The following is a 25,236-nucleotide window of genomic DNA, read 5'->3' on the forward strand; positions in this document are numbered from 1 at the left end:
TTGGAGTCAGCAGGTGTGGACTTTGTTGCTCCCTGACCGTTGTTGGAGATGCTAGTGATGGTTGGAGTCAGCAGGTGTGGGCTTTGTTGCTCCCTGACCGTTGTTGGAGATGCTAGTGATGGTTGGAGTCAGCAGGTGTGGACTTTGTTGCTCCCTGACCGTTGTTGGAGATGCTAGTGATGGTTGGAGTCAGCAGGTGTGGACTCTGTCGCTCCCTGACCGTTGTTGGAGATGCTAGTGATGGCTGGAGACAGCAGGTGAGTAGTAGGGTGTAAGCGCTACAGGGGATATTTTTTTTGGGGCAGAGGACCCCTGTGGGGTGTAAGCGCTACAGGGGATATTTTTTTTCAGATCAAATATCCCCTGTAGCGCTTGGGGGTTTTCAGGTCAAATATCGTGCGTAGCGCTTCGGGGTTTTCAGGTCCGAAATATCGTGTGTAGCGCTTTAGGGTTTTCAGGCGAATTTGGGGAGTCACAGATTTAGAATTAGGGAATTCTTATAATGAAAAATAATGTCATACGAGTTTGCTAAAGTTCTTATAAGAAAAATAATTTCCGAGACTTAGAAGTTTGTTAAGGCCTTATGGGAGAAATTCAAATAACGTGTGTAGCACTTTAGGGCTTCCAGGAGAACTCTACGGACATATTTTACATGTTTTCAACTTACAAAATCATCTATGTAAGCCTTAGTTATTCATATAAATTTAGAAAATCACCTATGTAAGTCATTGTTTTCAAGTCTCGTACATCACACCCCCCTCCCTCTCCCCCTTACCTCGCAATCTGTCGCATCACCTTTATTTACTTTGCGCCCAGCCAGTCAGTCGGCTCTTAATCTTATCTTATCTTATCCGTAATATCTGGACCGTCCCTCCTCTCTCTCTCTCTCTCCCTCCTCTCTCTCTCTCCTCTTCATATTATTCCCTCTTCCTATTTTCTGACATACTAATATTTTATTCCTTTTTCATTAACCAGTCAGTTTTATACAAATCAACCGAAGCATCTCAATGTAACCTTTAATACTGAAAACTGTCTCAGAGACTATCTAAGCTGGCCCCAGCTACCTGCCCCAGGCTATCTGCCCGAGGCAATCATCACCTGATTACCTGCCCCAGACATCCACCAGTCATTGTCGGCGTTCGCCACCGTAATAATTTATATATATATATATACATTAAGCGTTAATAAAACTTATTTATTTATTTATAATTTATTTAGTCATCTAATTCATAGTTTACACAATTTATAATAAACGACTCATTTAGCCCGAAGTTCTAAGAAGCTCGCTCCTCAATCCGCTTGTATAATATCCGTCCTATTCACTCTTCATCTCTGTAAATAAAGAATAACAGTTTCAGATAGCGTTTACACACATACAATATTTATCATACACATAAAACCTCAAACAAATGTACTCACCATTTTCCATTAGATAATTTGTTATAGCCTCATTCAGCCAGTCGTCTCCAAGCACATTTTCCAACAAATATCGCTCTTATCATAACACAGCGTTTCATAGCAGCTCGGCATATTTTTAAATAAAGCATAAGATAGCCTCATTACGTTCCTATCATTCTGCATATATTCTCCATAAGTAAAACTAGTTTCAAATAGCTTTATTGCAGTTTTTAGATCCTTGTTTGAAAGATGGTAACAGAAAAACATCGCATATAGCCCGCATACGTAAGTATTTAAACTCTGAAGTCTCTCTGTAAACGTGTATACATCACAGTCTTTATAATAATTTAAAAACTCCGAAATGTATGGCGAATACACATTTATTCCATATGAATCGAGTATAACTATTTTCCGTTTAGATTTATATACAGCAATCCAATGACCCATTACTTCCTTAGAGTCTCTTCCTAAGGTATTTATTATAAACATAATCGGTCTGTCCCGTATTTGCTTCATTATTCTATATATATCCGTCGCTAAATAGCATCCAATATATTTAGCTTTACTACCTTTCATATCGTTCAATGCCGTATTAATTTGTTTGCAGTTCATGCTCTTGTATCACACACAACTCGCCTATCGGAATAAATTCTCAATACTCCCGTTGTAATTCCGAATAAAATAATAACTTTATTTGATTTCGCTGGAACAGCAAATTCTAATGTAATTCTCAGGTTGCCCGAAGCCTCTATAGGAAGGGTATCTCTCAATTCCTCAGGCGTTAGTCTAAATGCCAGTAATGTTCTTCCTTTTATAAATGAATTATATGTCAAGGTATTGCAAGCATTAAAGCCTACTGTATTTTGAGTCTCGTAGTATAGTTTCGAACATTTATTCGGGAACTTGCAAGTTATATTAAATAAGTTTGTCCCATCACGTGTAATATATACATTAGATAAATCGCAGTGATCGAAATAAAGTGGATTAAGTGTATACGCTCCCGATAATGCTTCCATATCCATCATCATAATAAATAATTTATCTGGGATAATGCTCCCCCATGGCTGGTCAATACTTAATCTCTGCTGCCCATTACCGAGAATGAACGTCTTATGGAGTGTCTTATCAAACGTATATGTAACTGGTGTATTTTGTTCAGCCAGAGCTCTATTAATAGCCTCCAATCCAGATGCAAATGGAGTTATCCGATCAATCCACATTCTAGCTAGTTTTATGTTAAACTTATATCCAGATTCAATACTGTTTATAACCCACGGATCACTGTTAAGTTCTAATCTCAAACGAATATCAATTCCATCCAAAAGATACTCGCTCAAAGTTGTAATGTCCAATAGCAGTTTAAAGCAACAATTTACTCCCTCAGTTTTTAACTTTACAAATCTAGATTTAAGGTCTTCTGAGGCATTCTTAAAATAATCTACATCATATTTTTCAGGGAAAACATCATTATAGAAATACGTCAGTTCTTTAAATCTTTCAGCTTTACATTCAGAAAGCGTCGTCATTAGCTTTACATATGATAAATATGAAAATAGTGAATTAGTTTCCACCACTTGCTCATTTAAATAAACAGTTACAGCTTTAAACATTGTCTGGGACAAACCATTGACTATTGATGCATTTTTAATATCCGCTAAAGCCGTAATTCCATCAGGTCCCGTTAATTCAACCATCAGTTCTAGCGTCAAGCTCGAAAGATCAATAAATTGACCCTTAACTCCCGGGATACGAAATTCAATATATGAATCTTTAAATTTATTGTTAATACTTGAATTCACAGGTAAAATATCCTGTGTCTGTCTTGAAAATATCGTACTTTCAACCATTCTATGAGGACTAACTTTAGGAAAGCCATCGCTTATAGCAGCTGTATAATTTTCTAAGGGAACTTGCAATGCTGCACTAGGAGCATTTACACTCATCATGTCTGCGTCTAGCATGCAACTAGTACTGTTTTATGAAAACACGTCTTTATATCTATCCATTTTCTTTATATAGGCATGTCTTTTCGTTTTTCTTTTCGTTATTCGGCCACCTGCTAACAATTTAGGACCTATACTTTTCAATGTTTCCATACCGCGTTTTCTAATTGAATCTTTCAAAGTACCTTGACCAGCATTTATATCCTGCAAAACATTCTGTCCCATTGTCAATGCAGCTGGCATAATAGTTTTTAATAGGAAAGGAGTTGCTCTACGAGCTAGACCAGTTAAGAAACTTAATATTCCACCTCCTCTTAAATGTCTTCTATCAAAAACAGTAATATCGCCCAGTGCTCCACCTCTCTTCCCTCGAGGAGCGATAAATCGCCCTACCTCGTCAACAGACAGCGGTACAAACCCGACCCTCATGTTTAAACAGGCCAAGAGAGAATGATAAACTCCATCTACTCATGCCATTATATATCAACGGGTCTAATATGTAATACTGCAATCGTACATCCATCCTTTTCAAAATATACAGGCTCCCCATCTTGATCTGTTAATCTAATACTGATGCCATCAATATTAGTCGTATTTAAAGGTTTATATAATTTCCTGTGTGTTACATTACTTTGAAACGAAACAACATCCAAGATATTTACAATCTGATTACCAAACATGGTGGGCTGCACCTTATCACAATATACACACAAGAAATCTATACGGCCTCCTGGCCTAGGATGATAATAGCAAGTATCTTGTACAAATAACCTGTTATTAGGTGGCTTATTCATAATAAAAATATCATAGGCTTTACCTACTTCAGCTCCAATAACTTTACATATATTTCGACCGAAAGATAAAGAAATTCTAACAACTAATTTTCCATCCTTTGTAATAAATAATTTTAACAACTTCTCACGAAATGCTGCATTAAACTTAATTCGATTAATACTCGAATCATATTTCATATAAACGTCCCCGTGATCTGGGAAATTATAATTAAGTACGGGTCCTATAAAACTCAGTGAACCTTTTGAAAATATAGTAGAAATTTCTCTATTTAAAATAGTCGTTAGCTCTATGCAATTATCACTGGCTAAAATATCCGACTTTAAAGTGAAAGATGTATTCACCGTACTCAAATCAGATAAACTTTTATTAGACACTAGAAGTTGAACTGAAATAAAACTTTCCGGGTCATTCCTCCTAACAGCGAAATAAGATGGAGGCAGGAATATATTCTTCAGGCACACTTCATAAGCTTTATTCGGGTCTAAAGGCAGCTGATTATGTAATCTATTTTCAAAAGCATTGGGAGCATTGTTTTTAAATACATCAGTATCAGAGTTACTCGCTGCATATATAACGTAACTATCCATCCTGTAGACTAATAGTAAATGATAAAAATAAACAGAAACTCACCTTAATATGATATCCAGGTAGACTCTCCTTCATCTACAGCCTTGATCTTCCTCTTCAAACTTGGAGGAGAAAACACTTGATTTTTCGCATCTACATTTCTAAATAAATTCTTAGGTGTAGATGTCAAAGAGTAGAACAACTTTGCAATTGGCAGTTTATCTTCTGGGAATAACAATTTCGGAGTGCACATCCTGCCTATAACGTCATCAACAATATTGAGCCCAGTAACTGGCGATGTAATGTTCCCTTCCTCATCCCACTTTACAAGTCCAGATGTATTAAAATAATTTAACAAGGAGGCTGCAAAATCATAATCCTTAAGCTTTAATCTTAAGTCTATCAAGTGTTGTATAACAGGATTTGTTCTCACTGTCATCGTAGGCTTCTCAACACTTACTGCCGTAGGCTTCTGTTGATCAATAGCTTTTCGTGGTACAAGATAGAATTCTTTCATTATTCCTTATTAAATAGCCTTGAAATGAAATTTATAGCTATGGGAAGTAAAATGCCCAATAAATTACCTCCTCTTTTACTTGTTAATATGTCTTTCTTGAGTGAAATAGCTTTATTCTTACAGGCTAATGTATGGAGTAGAGCTCTATATTTAGAAAGTCTCTTTAAAATAGGCTTCCCAACTTCAATTTTATTTTTTAAGAAATTATTAAATATTTCTGATAAGCAAAGTATATGTTCCTTTTTAAGAGTCTTAATTAACTTTTTCCTAGAATTATAACCTAATCTAGCTAATAGTTCAATAAATCCACGATACTTGCTAACTAAGGGCTGCTTCTTCATAGTTTCTTCACGTCATCTGAATTCACCCACTGATCAAATGAACTGTCGTAACCGACGTATCTAACTTTATATAAAGTAGTATTACCAACTTTACGTTTACTTATAATTCTCTCAATTTCAAATGTATCTGACAAGTAGGTTGGAGTCAACTCCTCTCTATAAAATCCGCCTTCTATAAGTCTATTATTTAAGTCCTTTAGATAATATAAAGGCACGGGTTGTTTAGTATCAATTCGAGCAATTGTAAATATTTCCTTAGTGTTCTGTTGATGAAAACCTCTTTTGAACTTTGAAATACGATTAGATAAGGCAAGCCGTACTGTATCTCCTACAGACAGATGATTACTGATGCGTGGCTTAGTCTGCTGCTCTCCTTTATACATGAGCTTAAATTGCCTAGTCACATCTTGAGACGAAGATAAAGCATGTACATCAATAGGTATTTTCCCCTTTAATCCTCTATGTGGTGTTCTATTATACGTTTTAACCATATCAGGTAAAACATTTATATAGGTTAAGGTGTTATAAGCCGTTAAATATTTATATATCTTAGTTTTCAATGTTCTTATAAATCTCTCTGCAATGCTAGCTTTAGTTTCCTGAGAAAATACACTGTACAGATCAATGTTTTTACTGTCTAACAATCGTTTCATATATTTATTATAGAATTCACCGCCCTTATCAGTGTTAAGCTTCCTTACACCTTTTGATGAAGGTAAATCCAGAACAGCTTTCATGGCTTCACTTACACTCTGACCTGATTTAGTGGATAGTGGAACTACATGTGCAAACCTTGAAAATATATCAACACAAACTAATAAATATTTAATATCATTGTTGTGCTTAGCTAACAATGTCATATCAGCCAAGTCACTGGTAAAGAAAGCTTTTGGTCTAGGTGCTAAGATACGTCTTCGTTTAAATTTACGTTTTTTTAATAGATGTAAGGTATAAGCATTAGACGTTTTTAAATAGTCTTTCACATCTTTTATAGTTATTTCAGGGATTGTTTTCTTTGCAGCCTTATACAATTTTAAAACGCCACCAAACCCACCTATGGACTTGGGGTCATTGTATATCTTATTAAGAGCTTGTGTAATGTTCACCATTGATACACTATTTCATATGGGGGTTCATTTACAATATTTCCCCTAAATATTATGGATTCAGGTGTTTTAACGCCCAAGTCAACAAGTAAATACCCATACTGTCGAGAAATCACTTTCTTATATATATCTAAAAATTTCTTGGCATCTTGTTTTCCGAATATTTGTCTGCCTAATGTTTCTATCTGGGACAAGTCTCTTGATTTAAGCAGAATAAAATGAGAAGCATTTAAACTTATAGATCTAGAAAATTTCCCACTGAAAAATATATTTTGGGTTATAAAAATAACAGAGATGTTCTCATGCCGTCCCTTAGTAAATATATCACTTACTATTTTAGAGTTTGTAGATTCAACATACAAGTCATCATAAACAACTAATATATGAGATGTATCCTCTGGATCACGATCGTCTAAAGGGTTTACAATTTCAGAGTAAAAAGATATCTTATGATTAAAGAGTGGATTAGTTCTCAACTCTTTATACCCGCTTCCACAGATAATTATTTTTGCAAAGTTCTGCTGATATTTCTCTATCATTTTAGCACATAAATAGCTCTTCCCACCATTTGAAAATCCAGCAATAATAATTCTTGACGGTTCACTAAATATATTCAACTGGGATTCAGTAATAACTTTTTTCTGCCCTTCCATGTTGCTAGGATTCAATAGACTAACTACAAATATATAATGAAAGGAGTATTTAAACGAAATCTACATTCGAGTTTTATTTAAACATACCAATAAAATCATAGTCATAACATATCCAATACAGTAATAAAATCTTAGAATATACATTATCATAGCCATTTGAATCATAGTCATTTCATATCCAATACAGTAATAAAATCATAGAATATACAATATCACAGCCAATAAAATCATAGTCATTTCATATCCAATACAGTAATAAATCTTAGTCATTTTCATATCAAATACAGTAATAAAATTATAGAATATCAAATATCATAACATATCCAATACAGTAATAAATAAATCAGTCTTAAAATAGCAATTTGAACATATCAAATACAGTAATAAAATCATAGAATATACATTATCATAGACATTAAAACATAACATATCCAATACAGTAACAAATCTTAGTCATTTTCATATCCAATACAGTAACAAATCTTAGTCATTTTCATATCAAATACAGTAACAAATCATAGCCAATACAATATCATAGACATTTGAATATAGTTATAGATAATACATAGACAATACAGTAACAGACTTAGTTGTTGTTAGGGAATAATTGCTGAGCGACTCTATCCCGATTTTCCCAAAGATTAAAAATTGGGAACAATTGACGTCTTGGTTGGGGATTATCTACAATTACTGGATCCCCTACCTGCGCCTCTTCCTCTACCTGTACCTCTTCCTGTACCTCTTCCTCTACCTGTACCTGTACCTCACGCTCTGGAATGTCTGGGTGACCGTAAGCTAATGACTCTGTGGGACTAATGAGGTACCTCTTGTCATCAAAAGCTGACAGACCGCGCTTAGTTGTTTTACACGTGCATATCTGTCCATTAACATTACGAATGGATCGGGATACAAAATTAAAAGTTGTATTTGTCTCTAATGTGTTCTGAAAAGATGCATGTGTTATTTTCTTTTGTTGGTGATAAGGAATCCCTTTACATTTACATAAATGTTCATTATCAAGGGTTAGGAGAGAGTAAGTTTTAGGCTTGAGTGCAATTAATTCAGTTATGATTTTCTGCTTTACTTCTGACTTGAGGAGTCCTAGTTCACCTTTGCGAGTAGCAGAATACATGGGATGATCTTTGTCGAAATTACTGAAATCCATATAATCTACTAGAGGAGCTTTTGTCATTTCTTGGAAAGCATCTTTACAGGTCAGAGTAAATATAAATGAGTCTGTATCCGTATAAATTAGTCTAGCTCTCTCCCCATAATGGGCTTTAACTACATTATACCAGAACTCGTATAAACGCCTCTTGGCTATCTGCAAGATCTGATAACCCATGTAAGAAGGAGTGGTAACTTTAAGGATGTCTTTCATTACTGTACAGAGAACCCTATCTTGACCTAAAGAGACAGCTCGTTTATACAAAGGGTTTCTTGCATGAGTTAAGAATGAATGTTTTGTCGTTACTAGATGGTGAGTATTAGCATATCTAGATATATTTGTCATTGATTTCCCGTACAGACTATTACTTATGAGTTTAAAAGCTTTTCCTTTAACTTTACAGGTGGTATTGGCTCGTTCTCGAATGTTGGTTGAAATAAAATCTTTTAAATAGGGAGCCTGATTAAATTCATAGATTGTTTTTACTCGTTCAACTTCTAGTCCAAGTTTTAATAGCAATTGCAGGAAATCAAGGCTTACTAAGTAGTCGTTTTGGGGCAAGTGGGATGCAATTAACTTTGTATTTTTAGGTGGGAGCTTACGTTTTTCATCATTAAGGGTTTTCTTACTGTACTCTGACAAAAACTCCTCAGTTATATTAGTATGAGACAGTACAAGGGGCAGATCATCAGTATACCTGGCTACCTCGGGAGATACATGTTTTGTATCGCATAAAATCCAATAGCCTTTGTCTTGATTACAGGGGATATGTTGTAACCCTTGCCCTAATAAGGTATCCCGCTCAAGGTCAGTTAATTGTCTAATCCCTCCCTGGGGAAGTACCTCAGCCATGCACGCTGCATATAAGCTGTTAAAGTCGAGGTACAAAATGTGAGTATCGTCATCAGAGCTAGGGTTAGATGTAGTGTGCTCGTTAACAGCCTGTGTAAATTGTCTTATGGAAGATGTGAACCCTCCTCTAAGATTCCTTCTCAACAAATCATATATATTCTGATCATACACATAGTCAAGTACAACTTTTGATTTAAATAAGAACGCGTCCCAAGCGTAACTAGGAAGTGATACATAGAAAACAATATCTAGTTCATAAATTTCTTTCAGTGATGTTCGCCAAAGTGTAAATATATCAACTAGCATTCCCACGTCAACTTTTAAATATAACATGAGGTAATCCTTGATGTTTGTACAGTTCCCTAAATTAAATACTTTAAGAGCATTGTTATAATCTTCTTCAGAGAGTGGAGAGTCATGTAAAACATTGTAAAACTTATCTCGCGAAGGGAGCTGAGGTTCATCTAACACGTCCATGGAAGAAATATAATCATAACATAGGCTTTGTTTACCTTTAATTAACAGAGCTTTAGCTTCATCGGATACGCCATTTAGTATGTGTTCAGTGTACTTGGTAGCTTTCTTACCGGCAACGTGCTCGCTTGCTAAGGTTCCTAATGACCCATTAAGGAGAGCTAGGCTATCTAGGAATTTAAGTTTACCTATGATGACTTGCATAAATTTTAATCCTTCCTTGGTTAGAATTTCTACATCGCGGTGAGGATTTTTGGACAGTTCTTTAAGTATAATTCCCAGATCATATGCAGCATTATGGGAAAATGTGGTCAAGTATCTACGAGAATTTTTACATTGTAAATTGCAACGAGCACAATAAGCACCTAAGTAATTATTTTCCTGAATAGCATGATTATGATGTCTATGTTTATCTTTCTTATCTTTGAAAGTTTGATGACACAATTGACACGTATTTTGTCTTTGAAACATTCTTTCCTGTTCTCTAGACAAGTTCTTAGGGAAGTTGGGGAGCTGAGCATGAATAGCTTTCCATGAGGCTTCTAGCTTGGTAATAAAATGATTGACCGCATCTGGACCTACGTATGAATACGTTTCTACGACATTGAATTCCCTGTCTAAAATCATGTAAGCATAAGCAATTGCTTTATGCTTACATTCCACCATGCCTCTAGGATTTTGACGGTCTAATAGACATTCAAAATCGTAATAGGCGGTGTGAGTTGGGCTATAGGTCCTACCGTAATTTTTAAAACTGATTTTATCATTAGGGTTATAGAACGAAAATACTTGGGATACAGTGCATGACTCTTCGTGAGCTTGAATTTCATCTAAGGGAGCATGCAAAAGACAAATTTTGCAGAATTTATGAGTGTCAGGAATTTTATACCGATTATGGTTAATACTCTTTACAAATTTATCAAAATCCTTGATCAAACAGAGATGCTTGCCTTCTAATAACAACAAAGGGACTTTATCGGCATACTTTTCTTGGCTTTTCCTAGCTAAACTAAGATAGTATCTGTTACTTTCATGAGTTATTGTATAAATATAAATAGAAATTTTGTTAAGCTTCTCTATTTTCTTAAGGTTATCAAATGTTACAGGGAATCTGATTTCATCTGCCCATACTACGAATCTTGTACACCATCGAAGGTTTTTGTAATACTTTCTAACGTTATTCATAGTCCTGCCCAATGCTAAGTTTTTATACGCTGCAATGCACTGTAACAAACACTCATCTCCTTCACTTTCAGGATTAAATACTGATTCTTTCCCCTTTAATTTTGCAGGATATGGTACGTAAGATCCAAGGTGCATAGGGTGGCGAATATACGAAAAATTAATGGCAAAGCCTGACATGGAATGAATTCCTACACTTGAGGATTGGACATTTTTTAGGCATTCGTCAATTTTAGCAGACATTTCGTCAACCCATGAATTTACAAGAACTTCCACTTCTTCCTGTGTAACAATCTGAGTTTCGCCTCTAATTGAAAATACTTCATCTAATATTTCATATTGATTGTCGGCATGATTAAGTTTTTGCAAAATTAGGCTTACATCAGGGTAAATGTGAAATGAGGGAGGGAATTCTTCCTGTATTTGTCTGAACTGATTGTCTATATATTCTATAAAAAATTCCCTATACCTATTTATATATACGCTGGGGTCAGCGTCTAAATGTCCGGGAATGGAGAACGAATGTCTCGAGAAAGAACCTTCGAAATGGTTAATGACTTCTAACACTCGCGGAACAACGTTATCTAAGTTATGTACCTCTGGGGGATCTGGAGCGTTGACTTCTTCATCTGATATGTCGTGAACAGGGGGTTGATTGTCTTCTTCTTCTTCATCTGAAGATGCATGCTGGTTGCCGTCTGGCGCATCTTCTTCTAGCTCCTGGGACAGCTGGGGTTGACTGCGTACAGGTGTGCTCCACTCAGAGGGTTGGGTTGAATCCAGGGGCGATTCTGTAATATAATATTAGCAATGAATAAACATTAAGAGGAAAACACATTTGAAAACAATAAGAGGATTTGAAAACCTTAATAGGAAAATATTGTGTAAATAAGAGGAATTATTATTATTAAGAGGAAAAACATAAAGTTTAAATAAGAGGAAAAACTGAATTACAGATAAATAATAATATTACTTACGAGCTGGGATGTTGATTCCACCAAGTATGAGATTCTCTTGATCACGAATAGGAACTCCTGTAATGGAAATATTTTTGTATGAGTACTTATTACTTGTTTATACACTTGTTACAATATACAATTAATAACTTTTAAAATTACGAAAATTATTGTGAAAACGTACGGTTATTTATGATGCGACGGCGTTTGGGTGGAGGTTCAATGACGTTTCTGGCTTCGGTGGGAGGTTCCCGGTTAACGGAGAAACGACAGTATGGGCAGGAAGTAGAACCATGAACTGAAATGAAAATAACATATATAAATTGACTGTCTGTATGTATGCATGTATGTGTGTTTCGGATATATATTTTCTTTGAAAGTTTATTGAATGTGCGAGAAAAAGCGGTACTTACGATTTGCACAATAGAGTTGTCCGCAGCTGGTACAGGTTACGTCAAAATGTCCAGGCGGTGTAGGCCCGTTGCATCCTATACAGTATAGTCTGCATTCTTGAAGAGCGTTGATGGACATTTCACCTAGGCATGTTAAACACTGAGTTTGACACACATGCACGATTTCGTTGTTGATAGGAGACAGGCACAGAGGACATACTGACATGATGATATGACTAGGCTAGGGGAACCTTGTGAACAGGATGAAGATTGAATGTTGACTGAAAGTGTAGGCCTCTGAGACTTTGGCGATCTGAGGGGGGCCCCTGAATGAGCGTAATAACGATAGTGTGCCCCTGAGTGAGCGTTTGGCTGTTTTATTAATAGCGAGAATGATTGGCGAATACTGGGAATAAACTCTTTTATTATAAATTGTGTAAACTATGAATTAGATGACTAAATAAATTATAAATAAATAAATAAGTTTTATTAACGCTTAATGTATATATATATATATATAAATTATTACGGTGGCGAACGCCGACAATGACTGGTGGATGTCTGGGGGCAGGTAATCAGGTGATGATTGCCTCGGGCAGATAGCCTGGGGCAGGTAGCTGGGGCCAGCTTAGATAGTCTCTGAGACAGTTTTCAGTATTAAAGGTTACATTGAGATGCTTCGGTTGATTTGTATAAAACTGACTGGTTAATGAAAAAGGAATAAAATATTAGTATGTCAGAAAATAGGAAGAGGGAATAATATGAAGAGGAGAGAGAGAGAGGAGGGAGAGAGAGAGAGAGAGGAGGGACGGTCCAGATATTACGGATAAGATAAGATAAGATTAAGAGCCGACTGACTGGCTGGGCGCAAAGTAAATAAAGGTGATGCGACAGATTGCGAGGTAAGGGGGAGAGGGAGGGGGGTGTGATGTACGAGACTTGAAAACAATGACTTACATAGGTGATTTTCTAAATTTATATGAATAACTAAGGCTTACATAGATGATTTTGTAAGTTGAAAACATGTAAAATATGTCCGTAGAGTTCTCCTGGAAGCCCTAAAGTGCTACACACGTTATTTGAATTTCTCCCATAAGGCCTTAACAAACTTCTAAGTCTCGGAAATTATTTTTCTTATAAGAACTTTAGCAAACTCGTATGACATTATTTTTCATTATAAGAATTCCCTAATTCTAAATCTGTGACTCCCCAAATTCGCCTGAAAACCCTAAAGCGCTACACACGATATTTCGGACCTGAAAACCCCGAAGCGCTACGCACGATATTTGACCTGAAAACCCCCAAGCGCTACAGGGGATATTTGATCTGAAAAAAAATATCCCCTGTAGCGCTTACACCCCACAGGGGTCCTCTGCCCAAAAAAAATATCCCCTGTAGCGCTTACACCCTACTACTCAGGTGTGGGCTCTGTTGCTCCCTGACCGTTGTTGGAGATGCTAGTGATGGCTGGAGACAGCAGGTGTGGGCTCTGTCGCTCCCTGACCGTTGTTGGAGATGCTAGTGATGGCTGGAGTCAGCAGGTGTGGACTCTATCGCTCCCTGACCGTTGTTGGAGATGCTAGTGCTAGGCTGGAGTCAGCAGGTGTGGACTCTGTCGCTCTCTGACCGTTGTTGGAGATGCTAGTGCTAGGCTGGAGTCAGCAGGTGTGGACTAGTTTGAAGCACTGACCGACAACTGACACAGGAATACTTGAGTGAAACACGTGACAGTCGAAAGCAAAAGTACAGAAATGAAAAGCTGACTGTTGACAGCAAGACTATAAAAGTGAAATATTGAAAACTGACAGTATGAACTATAGTGAAACATCTACTCTTTATGGGTAGAATACTAGAGTGAAACACTGACAGTTCACGGGCAGGGGATACCCAGGTGTACGAGAGGTTCCGTGATGTATGTATATAATAGTTTACTGGTTTACTGGCTGGTTTACTCCGAGTTAATTTCCCTGCCTTAACCCAGCATTCTTCCCTCATGTTCTCACTGCACCTCTTCCCTTCGTCCTCCTTACCTCCTCCCCATTTCCTTCCTCTTTGCCTATTATCAGAAGTAGACTCTTTCTCAGATAATATTACAAAATGTTTCCCCTTTTCCATTTTCTCTCCTCCCCTTTACGTTCCCTCTATTTCCATTCCTCCTTTCTCTCCCCTATTCCTCCTCTTCTTCCCCTCATCTTGACCCTAAGTTTAGATAGCAGAAATTTAATTAAGGAAGAAGATGTAGAGTCCACGAGTTCCAGCAGAAGTAATTATGTCAGTGGTGTCGGCTCTCCTCTATAACCAAGAGCAGTGTGGGGTGGCGATGTATGCACCAATAGCAGCTTGTTTTGCCGACGTCATTAATGTGTGCTACCAATAGTAGCATGTTTTATCGACGTCATTAATGTGTGCTACCAATAGCAGCATGTTTTATCGACTTCACTAATGTGTGCTACCAATAGCAGCTTGTTTTGCCGACGTCACTAATGTGTGCCACCAATAGCAGCATGTTTTATCGACTTCACTAATGTGTGCTACCAATAGCAGCTTGTTTTGCTGACGTCACTAATGTGTGCTACCAATAGCAGCTTGTTTTGCTGACGTCACTAATGTGTGCTACCAATAGCAGTATGTTTTGCCGACGTCACTAATGTGTGCTACCAATAGCAGTATGTTTTGCCGACGTCACTAATGTGTGCTACCAATAGCAGTCCGACGTCACTAATGTGTGCTACCAATAGCAGCTTACACTGATGACGTCATTCTCATACACGACCAATAAGAGCTTGTTTTGGGAGTCTTAATTATTTCAAATTACCCATAGGAGCTTACTGACCTGACATTATTCTCATGAATTTCTAGTAAGAGTTTATTTAAATGATATCATTTTACTCCCAAATGACCAATAGCCGTTTGTTTTCGTGACACGGTTATCACGGATAACCAAAATGGCTTGTTTATGAGTCATCATTGTTGGATACCAGCAGTTGACTAATGATATATGCCCGTTATTGGGGGGTAGGAATAGCCTAAGCTACTCTATCCCTTTGAGATGTATTTCTTTCTTGTCTCAATAAACATACTTGAACTTGATGATGTATGCTCATTGGTGGCCAATAGGCACGGGTTTTGGTGATAGCGTAAGCTATCAGGAGCAGCTGACTGTCATGCACAATCATGTAAGGTTTGCTGATGTTATTCGTGAAGATCAGCCATAACAGTATTTTGATGTTAAGAAGGTTATATTGAATTGAGGTCATTATCACACGACTAATAGTAGCGTTTACTAACGTCACTCTCACAGACGACTAATAGCCGCATGTTGCTATGTCATTGCTATCGTATGTAACCAATGGCATATTGTTGCGTATACGTCATCATCACAGATGGCCAATAGGCGCTTGTTACGGTGACGTCATCACAGACGACCAATAGTAGGGCGTTACGATGATGTCCCAGATGCAGACGACCAATGGCAGCGCGTTGTGTTGACGTCACAGACACAATGGACCAATACTCGCTCCCCTTGTTGCCACCCCTAATGATGCACGACGTTCATAGACTTCAGTAACCGCATAATTAACACTGTCGCCATTCTCCATCAGGTTGAATTAACCTCAGGTTTAAATTAACTTCTACCACCAGAGAAAGTGCCTGGCACCAGCTTTACTTTCCCAAAATTAACATGTCGTTTCCTTTCAGCTAGTCGTATGTTAATTTTGCTTCATCCATTATGTTAAATTAACTCTCGTCACTTTCTCGTCTGCTGAAAATGGAATTCACAGTCTTCTAAAATCACAATTTTGATTTAACTTTGATTTGCATCTGTTTATCTTTAAAGATATCTTTATGTTTTCTTGCCTTCATAACTCATAAACTCTATCGACCAATATATACATTCAGACAGATATCTCGCAGTCTGTCAGTCAATCAGGCTCTCCTGTCTCTCTCTCTCTCTCTCTCTCTCTCTCCCTCTCTCTCTCTCTCTCTCTCTCTCTCTCTCTCTCTCTCTCTCTCTCTCTCTCTCTCTCTCTCTCTCTCTCTCTCTCTCTCTCTCTCTCTCTCTCTCTATATATATATATATATATATATATATATATATATATATATATATATATATATATATATATATATATATATATCCGTAACAATAGGAGAAACACATAGCAGAAGCACTTCACATTAAACCCCCATTACATTATCAACAGCTAATAGCCTCATTCGTCCTAACATTAACAACACCAAAAGAGATCTGACGTATGCAACCTTCCAACCATCCCAGCTGACCAATGAGATGCACGACCACGTTACCAGGTCCTCTTGTCAGGGTAACGAATCTCTCCTCTACAGCTGTGTTTGTCCTTTCTGTATTCATCTTTCCTCTTCCTCTGAGGCGTCTATGTTGTGCCTTACTTAACTGTATCAGGCACATTACAAGTGTGAGATGAACATTAAAAAGATAATTATTCAAAATTCTTCCCATGTGATGAATTTAAGAAACAGAAAATTCGTGCTGGAATCATTCATCTAAATCCTTTCCTGTGTGTGTGTTTTTATGTGTATGTTCACCTAGTTGTGCTTGCGGGGGTTGAGCTTTGCTCTTTCGGCCCGCCTCTCAACTGTCAATCAATCAACTGTTACTACTAACTAATATTTATTTATTTTTTCCTCCACACACATACACACACACACACACACACACACACACACACACACACACACACACACACACACACACACACACACACACACACACACACACACACACACACACACACACACACAGGAACTTACCGTTAATTATTCTTACCGTTAATTATTTAGAACTGGTTAATTTAGTAATTTAATACAAGCTACGCAATTCAAATGTAATCCGACCCAGACGAATTAACAGATGGAATGTAATCTAGCCAAACGTAATATTGCGTTGGTTAGGTTAGGCTGTGTTGGTGTTCCGTTAGGGGAGACACCGTGTGTATTGTACAGCAGATGACCGTAGAGTGTGTGACGTTGGGCTTACCTTCAACCCTCACTGTCTTCTTGCGTACTGACAGCCAGTAGTACACTCTCATGTACTGACAGGATGGATAGTCGTAATATTTTAACAATAAATATGTTGAAATTCCAATTCAGTTGAGAGAGAGAGAGAGAGAGAGAGAGAGAGAGAGAGAGAGAGAGAGAGAGAGAGAGAGAGAGAGAGAGAGAGAGAGAGAGAGAGATCAGTTTATTAGTTTTAACTAGTTTACTCCCTCAAGTTAAACTAGCCTTCGTTCCCACCATAAACTGGGCTCTGGCTCTCCTCACTTTAAACTAGTTTGCTCACTCGGCCCCAATTACCCTCTCTTAAACCTCAAACTTTATTGCCTGAGTTAAATTAAGATCATGTATCATGCAAAACTTTATTCTCATTCAGTGTCTTGTTAATTAAATGTCATACAGAACGCTGCGGTATTTACACCTTGCTTGCCACGCCCTCCTACTCAATGTGTACATTATTATTATTATTATTAATAGTGTTATTGTTATTATTATCATTGTTATTATTGATAATCAGTTGGAGCAGTATAGGGATCCGAACCAGAGTTCTGTGAATACCAAGACGGGCGCCTTTCCCACTCGGCCAACTCCCATTACCTACCTTGAGGTTACCTTGAGGTGCTTCCGGGGCTTAGCGTCCCCGCGGCCCGGTCGTCGACCAGGCCTCCTGGTTGCCTGACTGATCAACCAGGCTGTTGGACGCGGCTGCTCGCAGCCTGACGTATGAGTCACAGCCTGGTTGATCAGGTATCCTTTGGAGGTGCTTATCCAGTTCTCTCTTGAACACTGTGAGGGGTCGGCCAGTTATGCCCCTTATGTGTAGTACCTACCCCAGAGAGGGTACAAGAAATTGGTTGTGTTCGTCTTAAAAATAAAAAACTCGTCTTTTTTTCATTCTGTCACGATAAACTTGTTTTGTTTTAATCTGTAATTGTGGTACATAGCCTTCCCGGCTTGGTGCCTTCTTTTGATAATTACTTCCTTAATCTGTAATTGATTTTTTTTATGTACCATGTACTAGTGCTGATTTTGTCCCACTAGTGCTGATTTTGTCCCACTAGTGCTGATTTTGTCCCACTAGTGCTGATTTTATCCCACTAGTGCTGATTTTGTCCCACTAGTGCTGATTTTGTCCCACTAGTGCTGATTTTGTCCCACTAGTGCTGATTTTGTCCCACTAGTGCTGATTTTGTCCCACTAGTGCTGATTTTGTCCCACTAGTGCTGATTTTGTCCCACTAGTGCTGATTTTGTCCCACTAGTGCTGATTTTGTCCCACTAGTGCTGATTTTGTCCCACTAGTGCTGATTTTGTCCCACTAGTGCTGATTTTGTCCCACTAGTGCTGATTTTGTCCCACTAGTGCTGATTTTGTCCCACTAGTGCTGATTTTGTCCCACTAGTGCTGATTTTGTCCTACTAGGTTAAGTAGTGTGTGTGGTATTGCTAGATTAATTTAGTTTGAGTGGTTAAGTTAAATTTGATAAATTATGTTAAGCTAGCTTGAGTGATATTAGGCTAGTTTGAATGGTTACGCTTGGTTAAGTTACTGTAAATAATTAAGATAGGTTAAGTTAATTTGAGTGGTTAAGCTAGGTCAAGTGTTTCAGTGACTAGAATAGGTTAAGCTAGTTTGTGAGGTTAAGCTTCAATGAATAAGCTAAGCTTGTTTGAATGCATGAACTAGGTTAGGCAAAACAAAATTAAGCTAGGTAATGTGGTTAAATAAAACAATATTTCTAAACTAAGCTAAATAGTTAAACAGCTAATTTGGGCATAGTGTGAGCAGTTAATTTAGGTTTACTGCATCATTCCACTAAAGAGCCAGAGTTCAACCTCCGCAAACACAACTAGGTGAGTACCTACTGGCATATTATTTTGACCATAATAATCCTGTTCTTGTAAACCCGAGAAAGCGTGTAAGGGCCCAGTTGTTGAGATAACACACCGTTTTCAGGACGTGGTGTTGCTCCAACGACCATGAGGTCTGATAAAGACCTTTTGTTCCCTCTATAATACTTTTTGCGCTACCGCTCACAGGATGAGTATGGGGTGCACAATAAACTAACCGCCTCCGGCGGCAACACTCAATCAAATCCAACGACCAGTCCTATAACTAAACCACACGTTACCAAGAATTATTTTAGCGTCACGGTAGTGAACGAAAGCAATGCACTAAGGAGTAATGCTTATGACTGAAGATTCCATACACAGTTTCAAAAATAGATTCAAAGAGTCCAACTAATTGAAAGAAAGAACCATCGGCCCGGCAGGTAAATACAGTATAAATATAGCCTCATTGAGTCATGTGGGTCAGTGTGCGTTACCTGGTGGTGGAGGCCACACGCCGCCACGGGGGCACACTTATTGTCGCCCTCTGCTGTTTTAAGGTTAGATTACAATTTCACATTATATATTTAACAAAAATTATTGAACAGTTTTTAGCTCGGGTACATAGTTTTGATTTCTATGTGGGTGGAGGGGGTTTACTTTTCGTTGTTATCGTTGTCAATTAGTATGAAATTGTTATTTTTTATCAGATTTCTCATTTTACTTTTGTGGATACTTTACTTAGATTTATGGCCCAGATGTTAAATTTATTAATTATATTTGTGTCTTAACAATAAATTACATTCAACGCCGTCCCTGAACATTCAACGCCGTCCCTGAACATTCAACGCCGTCCCTGAACATTCAACGCCGTCCCTGAACATTCAACGCCGTCCCTGAACATTCAACGCCGTCCCTGAACATTCAACGCCGTCCCTGAACATTCAACGCCGTCCCTGAACATTCAACGCCGTCCCTGAACATTCAACACCGTCCCTGAACATTCAACACCGTCACTGAACATTCAACACCGTCACTGAACATTCAAAATAATCACTAATAAACACCACTAATTTCATCAACTCTGTTAGTATACACAATTAGCATAATGACCTTTTCCAAATAGCGAAGTAGTTTGCTGGGAAGGTTACACGTGGGGTGAGGGGGGGGGGAGGGTAGAAGGTAGCCAATGAAAACTTCTTTTTGGCTCGACCAATCACGTGGAAGACAACACCATCTCTTAAGTTTTAATTGGCTCCCGTAGTTTTTTTTTTCGTTCATGGAATATTAAGATGAAGGGAAATTGCATCAACTTGAATTGACAATAAAATATTCGAATTTCAAACTAAATTTTTAAATATAGATATAATTTGTTTAATTTAGAACGGCAAAAAATGACTGGAAATGTGACTAAATAAAACAGGTACAATAGCTGGGAGGCGGCCTGCAGTGGCGGTGATTTTGCTCCCCGTGGACGCCGCCAGGCAGGAAAACGCACAACACCCACCCACATGCATGCAACACACTCTCTCTCTCTCTCTCTCTTGGCCGGTGGCTGAGCGGACAGCACGCTGGACATGTGATCCTGTGGTCCCGGGTTCGATCCCGGGCGCCGGCGAGAAACATTGGGCAGAGTTTCTTTCACCCTATGCCCCTGCTACCTAGCAGTAAATAGGTACCTGGGAGTTAGTCAGCTGTCACGGGCTGCTTCCTGAGGGTGTGTGTGGTGTGGGGAAAAAATAGTAGTTAGTAACAGTTGATTGACAGTTGAGAGGCGGGCCAAAAGAGCAGAGCTCAACTCCCACAAGCACAACTAGGTGAATACACACACAAAATCAATAACTCCTTTGCCTTTCGGTGTGAGTTTAAAAATACGCCCTGGCATATAATACAATAGCGGCAAGGGGGAATCAGCCCTAGAATTCCCAGTGTCCCCAGCACCCCTAGCACATGGAGCCCCCCCATATTAGTCCCGGTACTCTCAGCGTTCCTAGGACCCGAGCACCTACAGTCCTGGTCCCACACCCAACCACTCACAGCATCGTTGCTGGTCCCAGCTCTTCCAGTGACCCTTATTGGTAGTGATGGCTTGGTCTCCAAGCCATCACTCCCAATCACTGCCTCCACCCCAATCACTCCCAGCACCCACAACCACTCTCAGCACCCACTACAATCACTCAGCACCCTCAACACCCCCCAACCCCCACAATCACTCCCAACACCCCCCCCCCCCCATCACCCCAGCACAACCCCGTCGCCGACGCCGCTACCAATAACGAGAAACAACGCACCCATTATTGGTCTTTCCCCCCTTCCGTCACGGTCGAACCACTGTGGACATTTCCATACGTTTGCGGCTGTTCCAGTCGCCTTCCTGCGGCCTCCAGCTGCTTTATTCCATGATTGTCGAAGTTCCAGTCGCTTGCAGGTAGCGTCCAGATGGTTTATACCATGATTGTGTGTGTTCCAGTTGGTTCCCTGCGGCATATACCTGGCTTATTTCCATTATTGTTTGAGTTCCAGTTGCCCTCCCTCCAGCTGGCTTATTCCATGACTATAGGTGTTCGGGTTACCTTCCAGCGGGTTCAAGCTGGTTTAATCCATAATTTCATATAAAATTACATTTTTAAATCTTCTAGGCAACTTATTCCACAACTGTGGCTACTCAAGTCATCTTCTTCTTGCTTCTAGTTGGTCCATTTCATATTGTTAATCCCCTCTTCATTCTGAAGCAAGCAGTTAACCTTTTCAACGATTGTGGCAGTCCTAATTGCTTTCCGGGTGTTTTGTAGCTTATTCCATGATTGTCTCTTGTTCTAATCATCATGGACTAGTTTAGTCCATGATTGTGACTGTTTAAGTTGCTTTCCTACGGCTTCCAGCTGGCCATTCCAGTCAGGACCAGAAGTTTCAACTAGTGGAGTCTATTCGCAGACACACCTGATCCCCTTTGTTGTAGCTCCGGCCCACACCAAGTTGTAGCGTTCAAGAGGATGTAACGTTTGAAGTGAAATATGACTGACGCAAAAACAATAAAAATAGTTACAGCCCCGCTCCTGTGCCAGGTAAGTCCACTACGGGCTCACCATAGCCCGAGCTACTTGCAACTTTTTGTTCCCAGTAGCTGAATCTAAAACAACAACAATGATGCAAGTTATTGCATCAGTCATCTCTTGAGGATGGAAAAATCCTCTTCTCTTGATGATGCTTTTTTTTCAGTGAGGATGATTCAAGACATCCTCTTGAGGAGGATGAATTTCTTGATGGGAAAATTAATATGTTGATAAATAAAAATATATTTTTTAAATAAAACTAGACGGTTGCCATATTTTAAATAATGAGACTTCAATATTTTAATTACTTTTGAATGGGAGTCCTCAAAGAGAGACCCATAACTGGTGAAACCTTTGAACTGAAACTAGAGTGAAAACTACTTTATAATTCAGCAAAGTTAACTTAAGCTCCTGGTGTAATTATATTAGCAAATGGCATTAAAACTAGACTAAAAGTCAAACTGCTGCAGCTAGTAAAATTTGAGCTCGACAACCATTGCTAAAAAAAAAAAAAAGTTTCCAGTGTAAAGTGGTGTTTTTCGAACTTTCTATTTTTATTTTGTCTGAAGGTAAATTTGCCTTTGTGGGGGAGGGAGGCGCGAAAGGAAGTGTGGGATGGGAAGGGGAAGGGTGGGGTGGGAAGGGGAGGGGATGGGGAAGGGTGGGGTGGGAAGGGAAGGGGATGGGGAGTGTGGGGTGGGAAGGGGAAGGGGAAGGGGAAGGGGGAGAAGGAGTTTTAGCGGGAGGAAAAAATGGTATCCAATAGGAATTTTGTCGAGAGCCGAGTTGCCAGGGTGGAAGTTGTGCTGGAAACTGGTGGACGATTACATGAGTGTTTAGCGAACAGCTGGGTGTCCGAGGTCGGGTACCCGGCCATCACCGTGTGCAGCTTAAGCTCTTGGACCCCGTCACATTGCTTTCAGTAATCTGGGGTGTGTGAGTACTTACCTACTTTTACTCTAGTTGTGTTAGCGGTGGGGAAGAGGGGGGGTGGAGAGGGTCGAATTCCAGCTGATAGGTCCCACCATTAATCATCAGGAGTGATTACTCCTTATTCTGTGTATGATCGCTCTAGAGAGAGAGGGAGAGAGAGAGAGGGGGGGGGGTTGAGTGTGCCCATCTATACCTGAATTTTTGTGTACTTGTATGCACTTTCCTCATCTCCCTCTACTGTTCTCTTCACCTTCCCCGATGTTGTTGTTGTTGTTATAGATTCAACTACTGGGAACAAAAAGTTCCAAGTAGCACGGGCTATGGTGAGCCCGTAGCCTTCCTCCGAGTGTGGGACGAGTGTTACTGCTGCGCCACGGCACCTCTCTTCCTCTCCCCTCTCCCCCCTCACACATTATCCCTGTTTCCACTCCCACTCCTTCCGCTCTACCATCCCACTTTCTCTTCATCTATTCCCCTCACAATTCTCCCATTCTCTAACCCATCACACCTTCACTCTCCTCATACTGGACCCTTCATCTCAAGTTTTCAACTCATTTTTTCCAATCTATTACAATATGTTGTTGATTGTGTCGCTGTACGGAGTATAGTGGAAGCCAACACCTCTCCTGGTCTCTCTCTTAAGCTGCCGTCCCTCTGGGTCTTGTATTCACCACCAAAGTTTACATTCACTCCAAAATATCTGCCGTTTACGGGCTATTCATGCCCGTGCCACCTCGTGGGTGGCTTAATCTACACCAGTTAATCAATCATTGTCATGTAGAACTTCCTCCCATCACTCTGCTCATCACCCTATCACTCTGCTCATCACCCTATCACTCTGCCCATCACCCCCCACCACCACCCTGCCCATCACCCCCCACCACCACCCTGCCCATCACCCCCCACCACCACTCTGCCCATCACCCCCCACCACCACCCTGCCCATCACCCCCCACCACCACTCTGCCCATCACCCCCCACCACCACTCTGCCCATCACTCTCATCTTACATTGCCATTAAAATGTTCATAGTCTACAGCGCACCTCTCGTACGCCAACTCGACGCCATTAAAATGTCATATATGCCGTCCTCTCTCCCTCCCTCTCTCCCTCCCTCTCTCCCTCCCTCTGGCTTATCCTTCTCTTCTCCACCTATCTCCTTCCATTATAATAATTATGTTCTCCTTTTCCTTCATCTCGTTCGTCTTTCCATTCTTCGTGTGTCTATCTTTCTCCTTTCTTCTCCTGAGCCTTTTTCACTCGCACTTTCCCGCATCTCTGTTCCATCCCAGCTCACCTTCCCACTCTCTCTCCTTCCCTCTTTCTCCTTTCCGTTCTCAGTCTGTTACTCCCTATCTTGTGCTTCCTATCTTTAAGAATAACGCAAACTGCAGAAGGTCTATTGACCCATACGCGGCCGCTCCTATTTAACCCCTAGCAAAACCCATTCCAGCACATGTCTAACCTACGCTTGAAACACTTCAGCGATCCCATATCCATTATGTTACCCGGAAATTTGTTCCATAAATCAACAACCATGTTTCAAGACCAGTATTTACCCAGGTCTTTCCTGGATCTAAACTGCATATAGCCATTGTTTCGTATTGGTTATATTATTTTCCCCCTCTCACCTCACCTCTCCCCCCCCCTACCTCCTTCTCTACCTCCCTCACTCACCATACGCCAATTAATTGCAACAAACAGTTTCTCGACAGTTGAACTGGTTAATCGGGAATGCGGATAACTGGGACGTCTGTGCTGTGGAGCCGTGCCAATTAAGTGGGGGTTTCCTATTATGTATGCAGACGTGTATATGCAGATGAGGGAGTTTAGTGAAGGGGCTGTGATGCTCGTTGAGTCCAGAGGGTCGGACTGTGGTGCTTAGACTGAGCACAGTGGCACTCACCTGGTGTCCTCTACACTGAGCACAGTGGCACTCACCTGGTGTCCTCTACACTGAGCACAGTGGCACTCACCTGGTGTCCTCTACACTGAGCACAGTGGCACTCACCTGGTGTCCTCTACACTGAGCACAGTGGCACTC

At 39.7% G+C, this 25,236-nt stretch overlaps 2 protein-coding genes across 2 annotated transcripts in view; one reads left to right on the top strand and one right to left on the bottom strand.

Annotated features, from left to right (window-relative positions):
* Positions 1-112: 112 nt before the first annotated feature.
* Positions 113-12,804, bottom strand: LOC138367943 (uncharacterized). Its single transcript, XM_069330225.1, has 5 exons — positions 12,366-12,804; positions 12,137-12,250; positions 11,974-12,030; positions 10,604-11,787; positions 113-244 (listed from the first exon to the last, which is right to left on the bottom strand). The coding sequence occupies exons 1-5, from the start codon at positions 12,568-12,570 to the stop codon at positions 113-115; spliced, it is 1,692 nt and encodes a 563-aa protein (XP_069186326.1). The 5' UTR covers positions 12,571-12,804.
* Positions 12,805-19,704: 6,900 nt separating this feature from the next.
* The window catches only part of LOC123761696 (ankyrin repeat, PH and SEC7 domain containing protein secG), a 59,764-nt gene continuing 54,232 nt past the window's right edge, over positions 19,705-25,236 (top strand). The window contains exon 1 of the mRNA XM_069330652.1: positions 19,705-19,766. The gene's annotated coding sequence lies outside the window, so the exon portion shown is untranslated. The remainder of the gene's footprint in view (positions 19,767-25,236) is intronic.

This window comes from Procambarus clarkii, chromosome 24 (assembly GCF_040958095.1).
Source record: "Procambarus clarkii isolate CNS0578487 chromosome 24, FALCON_Pclarkii_2.0, whole genome shotgun sequence".
Lineage (NCBI taxonomy): Eukaryota > Metazoa > Arthropoda > Malacostraca > Decapoda > Cambaridae > Procambarus > Procambarus clarkii.